The sequence below is a fragment of the Cyprinus carpio genome, chromosome A3 (genome assembly GCF_018340385.1).
Source record: "Cyprinus carpio isolate SPL01 chromosome A3, ASM1834038v1, whole genome shotgun sequence".
Taxonomy (NCBI): Eukaryota; Metazoa; Chordata; class Actinopteri; order Cypriniformes; family Cyprinidae; genus Cyprinus; species Cyprinus carpio.
The window spans coordinates 26,266,509-26,280,047 of record NC_056574.1 but is presented as its reverse complement, the minus strand read 5'-3'; the positions used below and the strand labels follow the sequence as shown (position 1 = coordinate 26,280,047).

The 13,539-nt window shown below is 35.5% G+C and overlaps 2 protein-coding genes across 6 annotated transcripts in view; both read left to right on the top strand.

The window, feature by feature from the left end:
* LOC109080466 (signal transducer and activator of transcription 3) overlaps positions 1-4,734 on the top strand; it is a 34,909-nt gene extending 30,175 nt beyond the window's left edge. For 3 of the 5 annotated variants that reach the window (XM_042726553.1, XM_042726570.1, XM_042726563.1), the window contains exons 22-24: positions 308-367; positions 3,320-3,420; positions 3,515-4,734. In XM_042726553.1, coding sequence (XP_042582487.1) covers positions 308-367; positions 3,320-3,420; positions 3,515-3,621 — 268 coding nt within the window. In that variant the 3' untranslated portion in view covers positions 3,622-4,734. Of the gene's footprint in view, positions 1-307; positions 372-3,319; positions 3,421-3,514 lie in introns of those variants that run through there. The other 2 variants (XM_042726579.1, XM_042726587.1) reach the window with 2 other exon arrangements.
* Positions 4,735-13,116: 8,382 nt separating this feature from the next.
* LOC109090548 (signal transducer and activator of transcription 5B) overlaps positions 13,117-13,539 on the top strand; it is a 76,304-nt gene continuing 75,881 nt past the window's right edge. Inside the window, exon 1 of the mRNA XM_042726593.1 lies at positions 13,117-13,291. The gene's annotated coding sequence lies outside the window, so the exon portion shown is untranslated. The remainder of the gene's footprint in view (positions 13,292-13,539) is intronic.

Genomic DNA, 13,539 nt, shown 5'->3' with positions numbered 1-13,539 from the left:
CTGAATGGGTTTTGAATGTTAATGTTGACTTTAAAATAATGAGCCAGTCAGTTGTACATTGTGATTCCCTGTTAATAGACATAGTATGAACTGTATTGCATCAAACTGTACATACCCATTACTGTACATTAGGTAAGCAGCTTGACTACACAAAAACATATGGATGGAATAGAAGATGCTTCAATCTCAGTCTTAGTTGAATCACAAATGCTTTCTATGTTTGTAGAGGGCTTGGATTTACTGAAGGTACTGTATGTGTGTGTGTGTGCGTGTGTTAGGCAGGCTATAAACTGACCTCTCTTCATAGGTGTCCTTCCGTCTTCATGGACTTCCCGGACAGTGAGCTGCTTGGGAACGGCTTCCCTGGGTAGGCACTAGGGAGCTGCTTTATGTGTGTGTATGAGACATGAACGTTTGTGGTCAAACACACTCCTGTAGTCATCTGCTAACATAGATTATTCCTTTTAACATCTCTCAAGCTCAACCAAGGGTTTCTGTTAACTCACTTCATCACTTTATAACAAGAGGTCTGGATGTCAGTAAAAGTTAGAAGGCTAGAACTGCTGTTTTATACATCTCTAAATCTCAGTTTGGTGTCAGTGAACTAGTTCTTCTATAGACAGGGGGATTTTTTTGCAGTTTCTACTTCACTTCTAAGCTCACAGTCTAACTTTTCTGTGGTAGTATGCAAAATATTTTCACACTTTGGAAGGAAAGTTGTCACCTTCTCTCTCCTATTCATTTCCTTTCCCCATCTTCCAGTTTTCTCTCTTTTCCCTCATAGAAGTGCTATGAATGTAGTGTGTTGTTTTGTGGTATATGTTTTGCTTCATCTGTATGTTAAACGATGTGGAGGAAATTGTTTCTGATGAAAACTGAGACTCATATGTCATATATGTGACCCGTTTTTATGGCTACAGTGTCTACAGAGACTTTCAATGTATCACAAATATGATAAAAACACTATTTCAACTCAGAATATATTTGTCATTTCCAACAAATATGAAAGCATAAAAATCATTAAGTAATATTATCACCTGTTATAAATTAAAATAATATAATGCTGATTACAAGTTTTATATACACACAGATAAATACTGGCAGTTTTTATTAACAAAATAACCGTATTAACTATAACACTGGTTAGAACAATAGAACAGTTTTAGAGTAATATTAACAGAGGCTGTTGATAGATGTTAAGACGTTGTCTCCAGGGCATTCTGGGTGTTTTATAACCTGGATGTGGTAAGAGAGGGGAGAAAGAGAAGTCGAGAAAACTGACCAACATCCACACAACTGACCTCTATATGGAGCACATCCACTCATAACTCATATCACCGTTGATACACACATCATACTGTATTTTTTTAACCAATAAGTTCTATATTTCCTGAGGCTCTGTTGTTCGTAGAACTAAAAAAAAAAAAACATTTTTCCCCACTCATATTAGCTGTTTGTGATTTATGTTTTGCTTGCAAAAAGTTTCAGAATACACTGCTAATTCTGAATGGCAAATTCTAAATGGAATTTTATTTTTTATTTTTTGCAAGTGGTGTAGTTTGATATCTACCAACAGGGACTAATTGGACCATGATAACCAAACTTCAATGTCTGCAACAATATTCTCTGCATCCTTTTGTGCTCAGTATTCTGAATTCATTTACATTCATATTTTCATTGTAAGGACAAAAGATTCAACAGTCACTGACAACTTTTACACTCACACTCACATTTTGTGAGACTCTGAGTTAAAGAATCAGCCAAAATCTGAACAAATATAGTGTAAAGATTAAAGATATTCTTTCCCTGTGTGGTAAAATAGGACCATATCATCCAGCTTTTTCTTGAGATGCTGGAAGGTAGACAGGACTTTTAGTGATCCAGGATGGAAAACAAGTTCTTGGCTTAAACTTCTATTGGCTATCTTATTAAAGTGCTCTTTCATCTTGGACAATGAGTTCTCCAGATTGGTCCTGGTAATGATACTGGATTGTGAATGTGTCTTACGTCTGTTGTGGCTAGAACTGATTATTGATTTGCAAACTGTACTGTAATGCTTCCTAACAACTTGTACCATTTCTCTTCTGCAAAGATAAACAGAATGTAACTCTTCAATATAATATGTGCCCAATATAGTTTTTTAAGAGTGGTAATATTGTTCTTGGGCAGCCTGCAACTTGATGTGCAATTTGTCCCTCTGCTGTTTTGAATTGCTCTAAACAAACCAAAATCAGAGCAAAAAAATAGTTTTAGTATCGCCTTTGAATTCTTTTGGAATCACTTCTAGATAGCAAATAAATACACACATCAAGGTATTGATTCTTTAAAATCAACAAAGCCTTGTTTCATTTACCAGCAACCTGACACTACTAGACATGATCAACAACTAGTAAATGCCTTTGAGTAATCTGAAAATACTAATGATTGATACATTTGTGTCCAATATCTGGAACTCTTGTTGTTCCCTTTGCCCCTGGAACAAACTTCTGGACCACTGCTTGTGTTTTTAATACAGACACAACTAGGCTTGATTGAGACTTCAGGTTCTCTTAAGTTATGTTTGTTATCACTTCCTATGCTTGTCTCAACACAAGCAAGAAATAGTGTAGAAATACTGCTTTACTGCCAAAATAACAAAGTGTGAACAAATAGGCACAGGCAAACTTTGACCCCTGGTAAATCATTCCCCAGGGTAAGACTAACGGGCAGTCAAGCAGAAAGCCATTGACTAGGTCAGATATAAGTGTATGTCAGCATGTTTCTTTGTTAATACCATTCAAAAGTAGCTGTGAGTTGTTGTTTTTTTAAACAACATATGAATGTAATTTTATTATAGTACTTTTCCATGTTCTGCTAGAGTGATCAATCACAGCATTTTCAGCTCAGGTTATTAACTTCTGTCACAATGACACTTCTGTCATAATTTACTCCCTTCATCTGGTTCCAAACCTCTGTGACGACATTGAAGCCCACTGACTTCCATTATATGGACAAAAAGACACTGAGGCATTTTTTAAAATGTCTTTTTTGTCCCACAGCAGAAAGTAAGTCGTACGGGTTTGGAACGCCATGAGGGTGAATGGAGAGTGAATGCACTATCCATTTAAGTTCACAAGTCATGCTTAAGTCTATGACTTTGAGTGAGGGAATGTGTGTCGATGATACATGAATATTAGAGTGAAGGTTAACACCTTGCATGGCGAATGAACGCTCAGATCTTACTTAGTCGTAACAGCTGTATGTGAAGCTAGAAGTAATGATTGTTTGTTCATTTGTAGCTTGTGTGTCCTGTCTAATGTGTGCCTTCTTTCTTTTGCAGGACTAACTCTGGCAACACAAGTGATTTGTTCCCTATGTCCCCTCGTACACTCGACTCTCTCATGCACAATGAAGCTGCCGAGGCCAACCCAGGACCTCTTGGTAAGTCACGAAGCAGCTTTCTGAATATCAAGATCCTCTGCACACTTGTGCAAGCATTTTAGGGTCTCATCCGGTGTTTCCATTTCCCCTCCAGAATCTCTCACTCTGGACATGGAGATGAGCTCTGATCATCCCTCACCAATGAGAGAAGGGTTTGCAGCCTCGACAATCTCGGATATGGACACCTGCAGAAATGCTTAGTTTTCCAACATTTTAGGGTTTTTTATTTTATAATGTTTTTATTTTTTTATTTGGTAATTGTTATGTACATAATGCTTAGGTGCTACAGCTGCATTCTCTCTCCGAGCCATTCTTAAGTTTCTTCTCAGTTTTAAAAGTCATAGCCAAAAGCGTGCAAACATGCTAAAACTTTAACATTTCATCCTTGTATCAACATATATAATCACAGTTAATCTCATTCAGTGGTTAAGATGTGAGGCCTTCAAGACCATTAACACGTTTTTTGACTTTTTTGTCAATAAAAGTGTGAATATAAAGGCTCTTGTTGCAGACATTTGGCCGTGACTGTATAGTAGCCATAAGATTTTTTTTTTTTTTTAGTAATAGGAATAGCCTTGTTTTGCAATAAATGTCAACTGGTGTTAACAAACTTAAAACATATTTTGAGCTGTCAGCATAGTATAGGGCCAGTGAATTCTTTGTTGATCTTTTGAAATGAGTGTGAAGGGGTGTTAACTTTACAGTTGTATCGATGGTCTGATTTATTACAGAAGTATCATTCATAGTGAGATCATAAGTTGTAAAGTAAGTTTGTGCATGCAGGCCTATATTGTCCCTTTTAGCTTCTGGTTTACGTGAATATACTGTATTTTAATGTTGATTAAATATATTTTACTCTTTTACCGGATGTCTTTGGGAAGTGAATGGAGGAGGATAAATATGTATGAATATAGATTACGCATACAGATGAGCATATGTGATATTTCCACCATATTAAAGTGTGCCTAATATGATGTTTGACTTGGATAGCAAGAAAAATCTTGCATGGGTCTATTATTGTAACATAATTAGATGGTTAATTTTATATATACAAAAATGCACACATATTTATAATTTCATTCTGTAATTCACTGATCTGTTGTGTTGTCATGTAAGGTAGTGCTTCAAATGGAAATATGATGGAAAATGATGTTTCTTAATAACTACTTTTTAAACGTCTGTCAGTCTAAGATTGTTTCCCATTCTGTGTATCTGTCCTTCCACTCTCACTTTATAGTGTGTATACTATTATATATACACTGCACTATGTATATTCTCTTTATTGTACAATGAATTCTTGATGAGAAACAGTTATCAGCCTTTTGTGTCCTTGATGCATTTCTTCAGTTATCTGGGATATACACTACCTTTCAAAAATTTGGGGTCAGTTTTTTTTAAAGAAATTAAAACTTTTAGCCAGCAAAAAAAAAAAAGGCGGCACACCATGGGCTCCAAAAGTACAAAAATGTAATAAACTACTGACGTTTCGAGCATGCTCTTCATCAGAAATAATGTTTTGCATTCATCAAAGAATCGTGAAAAAATGGTTTCCACAAAAATATTAAACAGCACAACTGTTTTCAACTTTTGATAATAATAAAAAATGTTTCTTGATCATCAAATCAGCGTATTAGAATGATGTCATGTGACTCTGGAGACTGGAGTAATGATGCTGAAAATTCTGCTTTACCACCACAAGAGTAAATTACATTTAAAACATTGAAGTAGAGAAAATGTATTTTAAATTCTAATGGTATTTCACAGTATTTCCTTTTTTTTTACTATATTTTTTGATAAAATAAATGCAGTCCCGGTGAGCATAAGACACTCCTTTCAAAAACAAAAAAATCTTACCAACCCCAAACTTTTGAACAGTAGTGTATGACACTGTTTGGTATGTTCAGGACTCTATACGTTCAAATACCACAACATCTGACTATACATTTAAATGTAAAAAAACAAAACAAAAGCCAGACCTTCAGTCCATAGACTAGAGGTAGAGAAATCAGGGCTGGCATTTACATGATTTTCCTGTAATAAATGGCCCCGAATAATTGCTCTGTGGGGGCATTTTATCACCCAGTGGAACATAATGAAGTGATAATGTTTCAGTGGATATTTAAAGGTCATTCTTCCTAAATGAATTTCTTCCGCCTTCATGCAAAAGGTAATTACTGAGTGTTTATCTCTCTCCGTCTATCTGTCATTAGCCCAGCCATTCTTCTCGAAAGGTTAAAAAGAGATAGATAGAGAGAAACCCCATATTGGACATTGCGCATTGACCTTTCGTCAAGGTTTTTTGATTAGACGTCCAGCTGTTTATTAGGTTTGCAGTAATGATGTTTATATTTTCAAATGTTTGCACTTGTGGAGACCGGAGACTCACGAGGACTGAGAATAAATCAGTTTAAACTTTTATGTAAATTGGAAAGGATTTAGGATTTTATTTGGTTTTGTTACCTTTTTTTCACCCCCAGTTCCATTATACAGCATTATAGTCATTGTAGTTCCTGGCAAGCCCTCTGTGAAATTGCACTGACATTTAATTTAAAAATCAGTCTATGAATCGAACAGCTTACTAAAGATGTGTCATTAAAAACACCTTTACTATTTTGCATAAGTTGTAGGTTCTTAGTTCTGCTTTTTAGCTCATCTTTCATATTGCTATAAAATAATGGAGTAACTGCATACACGTGTGTATTTTTTTCCACAATTATTCATCATGATTACTGGTCATTGCAGAGGCAAATGACTGAACACTGAATATGTTTTGCAGAAACTGTCAGCGTACCAACAAATCCCATTTGAAATAAAGCTGTTTTTTTGAGAATACTCTGATGGTTTTGATGATATTTTGTTTGATTATAAAGCCACGAGAATGATTTAAAGAACAAAAACATTAGCTTTTCATGAGCCCCTTCGTATTTCTGTATGGTAGCATAAATGAATATATAGTTAATGAATTAATATATAATTTTTAAAGCAAAAGAGGATGTGAATTAAAGCAATATTATGGATAGAGGATTTTAGCCTGAAGCAAGTTTTAAGTTAAAAATGTCTTAATGATAGATTTGTTTATTACAAACATGCAGCTTTTCACTTACCAAGACATTAATTGATGGACTGGAGTCTGTGGATTACTTGTGGACATGGCCGGACTTACCATTGGGCTTGAGTGGGGTCAAAATCAATTACACCTACAGGAGTGGAGGAAGTGATGCCAGCTTCGGTGACGCCCAATGTCCACAAGTAATCCTTTGCCCGTTTAAGTTTGTTTGATTTGTTCGTTATTATACGCCATTCAGAATTCAGAAGTTATTAGCCGCATTTCCACTGCGCACGCAACTTCTAAACGGGTCAGCCGAGGCTATAGCTTACAACTACGACCTTCGAGTTCACAATCAAACAGCATAAACTGGTATTTAGGATTATTTCACATAGAAGGACACTGAATCGCGTCTGCACCGATTGGTTTGTTATCACATGGCTACTTCAGCTCCATTAAGCCGTTAAAGATAATTATAAATTCTCAAATGTTCACACCTCATTTCTGTACAGAGGATGATTTTATATTAATATATTAATGTTCCACTAAAATATGCAATCATCTGATGAGTTTTGAGCGCTCTTTCTTGACTTACTGCTATTACACATAGTGGGGAAGATATGTCATTAAAATGATTTTAAATAAAAAATATCTATTTAATGAGTTTTTATAACAAATAGCTATGCCTATGATGTAGGACTTGGCCTATCACAAAAACAGGGCCGTTTTTTTTTTTTATATCTGCAAGATCGCAAATGTACAGTAAACAACAACTTACAGAATTCTGTTTTGCTATGTCAGAAAGAAAACAGAACAAACAGCAGAACCGCTGCGTCTCCAAACAAGTGTTTTGTTCCTCCGCGTTACACGAACCAGCAAATGATTCAATAAGGCTAGAAGTACAGTCGTTTGCAAAGTTAAATGAATCCGCTTTTTAAAACGAATTGGTTGATTCGACTCACTCATTGCTGCCACCTACTGGCGGTTGTAGTTTCATATTTAAATAAAAGTAGCTTATTTTACATTTTTAATATTTCTACATTAAAATGTTATATTTATACAACATTTATGCACAATCCATCTATGAATTTTGTTGATTTAATTTGATTGTTAATAGCCAGCATGTCTTTTTATTCGATTGAATTTATTGATTAAATAAGAACCTGCCATAAGAGTATAATGTTATTATAATATTTTTTATAATACTTATAAGCCAACATCTGTTTTTATTTTTTTTATTTTTTTGCTCAAAGTTATTTCAGTGTTTTGATCTCTCAACTGAGAGAACACATCTTGTTTATTATATTATAATGAATATTTAATATTACATTTAAACTTTGACTATAGCCTAGACATGTTGCATATTAATTACTGTTTATAAACCTCAAAGCATATTTGTGCATTTTGTGTTACTCCATAATGATGTTCTGTTTGAGCATTTGTAGTGTAGGTATAGGGCGCAAACATAACCTCAAGGGGGCCCCGTCCCCCTAAGACCTTGTGGATTATTATGATGTTTTTATCAGCTGTTTGGACTCTCATTCTGATGGCATCCATTCACAGAGGATCTGTTGGTGATGTACTGCTAAATTTCTCTAAATCTGTTCCCCTGAAGAAACATACTCTTCTGTATCTTGGATGGCCTTAGGGTGAGTAAGTGTTCACTTTTTGGGCTATTCATATTCATTTAATATCAAGAGAGAGATGTGCTGCTGTGTTTGTGAATCTATTTACAATAATATCAGATGCAAAGTATATGTATAAAAAATGCCTTGCATTAATATACACATCTAGATTTGAATAAGGGACACAAACACATCCACTTATTGTCATCGAAAAACTAAATCTTTGCCCTCTGATTCTACGAATCCCCCATCCTCAGCTGTCTCTCTGGGAGAGAGAATAAGCTGAATCAGTGTTTTTTTATCTTGCCAAGATGGAGTCCATCCAATGCAGGTTGTTTATCAGCTGTACAGGAAGAGCTGTGCAGGGCAACTGTGTGTTTGAGTCCGTTGCTCTCTTCTAAGTAAATACTTGTCAAAAGAAAGTGTTTCCTATACAATATTGACCAGCATTCACTCACACACATGCAGCGGATATTTGTAATAAAACTCAAGAATATGGCGTGCTTGCTATTTGACACTTTACCTTGAACAGTATTTAAAAAAAACTAAGCTTGTCTACAGTATCCAGCGAGACGATTCCAGCAAGAATATTCAATGCTTAAAGTGCCCCAATTATGGATTTTTGAAAATTACATTTAATGCAGTGTGTAATGCAGTTGTAGCCTATGTGAATGTTGTTATTGTTATTGTCTTTCAAAATAAGGAGTCGACTCTGAACCACTGAAACGAGTCGTTTTAAATTCGAATCCCACTTAGCGAATTTCACACGTCACAAATTCTTACATTTGCAAAATGCCCGCCTAAGTTTCACTTGGACATCCCGCGAAAACAAACTTCAAAATAGTTTGTTAGTGGATAACTAATGTCAAAAAGACGCTAAACTCTGCGATGTGAAAGTGAACTGCGTCTCCAATTTCTGCGAGTTCAATGCGGATTCCTAGACCGGTTGTCTTTGAATTATTGGGTCATTTGTTTGGAACCGTTTGCTCCTCCGAAATACAACCTGTAAGTATGATTAATAATTGTTGCTTTGATTTTGTATTGAGCATGCAAAATATGTCGTTTTGTGTGTTGTGCTGTGTTGTGTTGTGCTGTGTTGTGTATTATTCACAAGCCCTATTCCAGTACTGGTGACAGGTGTCCCGTTTCCGACATGCACTGTACGCAGTAGACCAATCACAACAGACTGGGTCATCGGGATCAATTGAGTAACATTATGCAGAGCAGGGGTCTGGAAAGATGAATCATTGAACAAATCCTTTGAGTCGTTGAGAAATAAAGTAAAATTAAATGCATATTATAAGAAAATGAAAGTGTTTTTGACCTTGCATGTAAACCTGTTGTTGGGGACTCCCTCTTTGCTCTTTCATCAATCCTCATGCCTGTGAATGTAATTGTGTTGTTTAACCAGCAGGGGGTAATATTAACCTTCTCAATACGACTGCACTGAAGACTCATATTAATGAACGTATTTAGGAGATAATGCAATAACTGCAACAATTTTAATTAAAGCCCATAAAGAATGAGTCTGCACAGAGAATGGACGGAAAAGACACTTAAAAGGACAACTATGTTATTCTCCTTTATTTGTAGAGTTTTAGGCTACTCTACCTAAGTTACCACTAATAAGACTTTCGTGCGATTTTAGTCAGATATATTATAACTACATTATATATGCTCTTTATCATGACGTCTACCTGTAAAACATGCTTTGACGCTAGTCTTCTGCCCGCAGCCTTTTGATCACAGCTCCATCCGCATATCGCGTGCGTGTCCAACCCAACCTGGAACAGGTGTTCAACGCGGCTCAGCTGTCGGATCGGACATATTCATAATCAGAAATAAGGGTCGCAACACTGCCAAAAAAGCAGATCTGGCTGTTTCCCAGAGCTGCACTCTCCTGAGCAGCTAAAAGTGCTGAGCTCGCAGCTGAAGTCAGCCTGTTCAGAAGCAGACGCCTACGTGCTAATACCTATCTACATAATCAGCACCACTGGATTTACCTCTGGCTATCATCGTAGTACTAGATTTGCATAATAAGTACTCCGTATTGTAGCGCATTTTAACCTACGCGCCTACACTTGCTAAATTAATAATAATAGATTATGTATTTGCAGAAGCTATAATATATACATTACCAGTCAAAAGTTTTTGAACAGTTTTTAAAAGAATCCTGTTCTGCTTACCAAGCTTGCATTTATTTGATCCAAAATACAGAAAAAGCAGTAATATTGTGAAATATTTTGCCATTTAAAATAACTGCTTTCTATTTGAATATGTTTTAAAATGTAATTTATTGCTGTGATTTCAAGGCTGATTTTTTTTAGCATCATTACTCCAGTCTCCAGTGTCAGATGATCCTTCAGAAATCATTCTAATATTCTGATTTGCTGCTCAGAAAACATTTATTATTATTATTATTATTATTATGTAGAAAACAGTGGAGTCATTTTTTTCAGGTTTATTTGATGAATAGAACGTTTAGAAGAACAGCACTGATCTGAAATAGAAATCTTTTGTAACATTATGTCTTTATCATCACTTTTGATCAATTTAAAGCATCCTTGCTAAATAAAAGTATATTAATTTCTATACCCCCCCCCCTCAAAAAATAGGCTATATATATAATATATTCTGATTCCAAGCTTTTGAATGGTGTAGTGTATAATGTTACAAAAACTTTATTTTCAGAGAAAAACTGGTCTTTGAATCTTTCTATTCATCCTGAAAAAAAGTACTCAACTGTTTTAAATAGTAGTAGTAATATAATAATAATAATAATAATAATAATAATAATAATTGTTTTCTGAGCAGCAAATCAGCATAATGATTTCTGAAGGATCATGTGACACTGAAGACTGGAGCAATGATGCTGAAAATACAGCTTTGATCACAGAAATAAATTACATTTTAAAATATATTCAAATAGAATGTTTTTTTTAAGACTGGAGCAATGATGCTGAAAATACAGCTTTGCATCACAGAAATATATATATATATATATATATATATATATATATATATATATATATATATTACAGAAGAGAATTCTAAAGGGTTTATGATACTGTATACATATTTTATACCATAATTATCAATCATACCAATAGCAGTATATATATATATATTACAGAAGAGAATTCTAAAGGGTTTATGATACTGTATACATTTCCAGGACTTAACAATGCAGTTTTAATTCCCTTACATTTACAGGTTTTCTATGACCATGTTAACCTTTGTCTGTACTGTACTCATGATGTTAAGCACCGTATGCGCGCTTCAGCAGCTCAAGTAAACTGTTTTCTGCATTTTCTACTGACTTGGGAGCTCTACTGAAGTCAGGCGTAAACACGCTCGTGCCCAATCAGCAGCAGCCTACTCGCGCTCCGCTAACCGTCTTTATCTGCCATAGCCCCGCCTCCGGCTGCAGCGCTTGTATTTAACCTTTTGCACATCTAAAATAATAATTTGCCTTTTACGGCTTTTTAAAACAACTATAGCGAACTACTTTACGTGTACCTTCCCTTACATTTCCTTGCATAAACTGCGCGACTGTCTTACCAGTGAAACAACACCGGAAGCGGGCGGTTAGAAGTGCGAAAGAGAGTAGTTGATGGGAAGTCCGACTCATTTCCGCGAATCGGCTCTTTTGAACAGTTCGTCTAAGCGAACAGTTTCAAAGCACAGCGATTCCTTACGCCGTGACGTAATTATACCATCACGTGGTCCCAGCTTGGCATGTTATGTGCTAAATCGTACCGGTAATCATATGTAGGTTATATATTTATTACATTGTGTCCCAAATCAGTTTGTTTGCAGCTCATAAAAACACATTAATTTAGAATCTACATATAATTTGCTATTGTCTCTTGACAAAAAAAAAAAAAAAAAGTTTTTTACGTTTTGATAAAACAGTATTTCTTTTTTTGTATGTGTGTTGGTTAAAATATCATGCAGATTTGTTTTTAACATTTCTACTGTCCGCTTTTAAAATCAATCTAGGCTACTTTTCGGCCCCAATGCTCTTGCTACCATCGATTCTCTGTTGTGTTCAATGCCATCTGGTGTGTCTTTTCTGTTTTCTTTTCTGCTTTATTTCCATGGCCATGTACTTAGACTCTGAATTTAACTGACACAGTGATCGGAAGTGTTTGCTTTTCTACAGATCAACAACAACAGCAAAAAAAAAAAAAAAAAAAAAAAAAAAAAAAAAAACTAAACAATTAGAGCTCTTTTTCTGAGAGAGATAACAACAACTCCTTACATAATACCTTACTGGAATAGCATTGTGGAGAATATACCTTGGGAGAAAGTATGGACCTTGCCTCATAGATATCTGCTTCCCAATAAAGTAAAAGAAATAACATTTAAGTTGAAATGTTACCCAACTAAAGCCTTTCTTAGGAAATATAAGTCAGACATTGAAGTGAGTTGCGGTTATTGTCATTCTTCTGAAGAAGACTTCATTTATTTGTTTTGGCAACGCTCCTACACAGAAAAATTTTGGTCAGACTTTTTAGCATTTATTCAGTCTTATTTTGTGAGTGACTTCTCTTTTTGTTTTAATTATGCTTTCTTTGGACTGTTTGGCTATTCAAAAGAGAATACCGGAAAATATTACATAATTCTGTTAGCTAAATTTCACATTCATAGACAAAAGTTTGCTGGCTCTAAACCTCTCTTTTCTTAAGATAAGTATGTGGGAACTATCCAAAGTTTTGTTAATTTGAAAGCTGAAAACATTATCTTTATATTCGTCCTTTGTGTCTTCCTATATCTAATTCTGTTACCTTGTTTTTGTTGTTGTTACCCCTTAACAAATCTGTATATTCTTTTTTTTTTTTGGTCTTTATTTATGATTTTAATTGTACTGCCTTAATGTTTTTATTGTTTATTGCAATGTTTGTCCTGTTTAATAAATAAAAAAGGGGGATTTGGTTAAATGATTCAGAAGATTCATTAATGCGATTCGACTCAAACGAACGATTCGCTTACGAATCGGACATTGCCAAGAGCGAGCGAGAGAGAGAGAGCAAGAGCAAGAGCAAGAGGAGGGGTAGAAGCACATGAAAAACTGCGTAACCCACTGCTGGTTGAGATAGACGGGGCAGAAAGGTTGCCTTTCTGGGTCGTAGGCGCTTTGCTGGAGCTTTGCTGTACTTTTATGCGAAACGACAGCGGATTTAGAAGACCTGCCGAGGTATGTATCACGCATCTGTGCGCTTTCAGTGCGTCCCAAATGTTGTTTGTCTATGTCAAATGTTGTTGTTTTATCAGCATAGTTGTTTACAAAACAAATGTCCTCGGTTGATCTGGTCGAGGCTTCACTGGGCTGGACTTTTCGCGCTGAATTAAAGCTGTTTACGAGATCTCGGAACGCATGACTTGTCTATAGAATCTGATCTAAAAGGTTCCTGTTCAGTTCAGACAGTGCGCGTTTGCCACCGG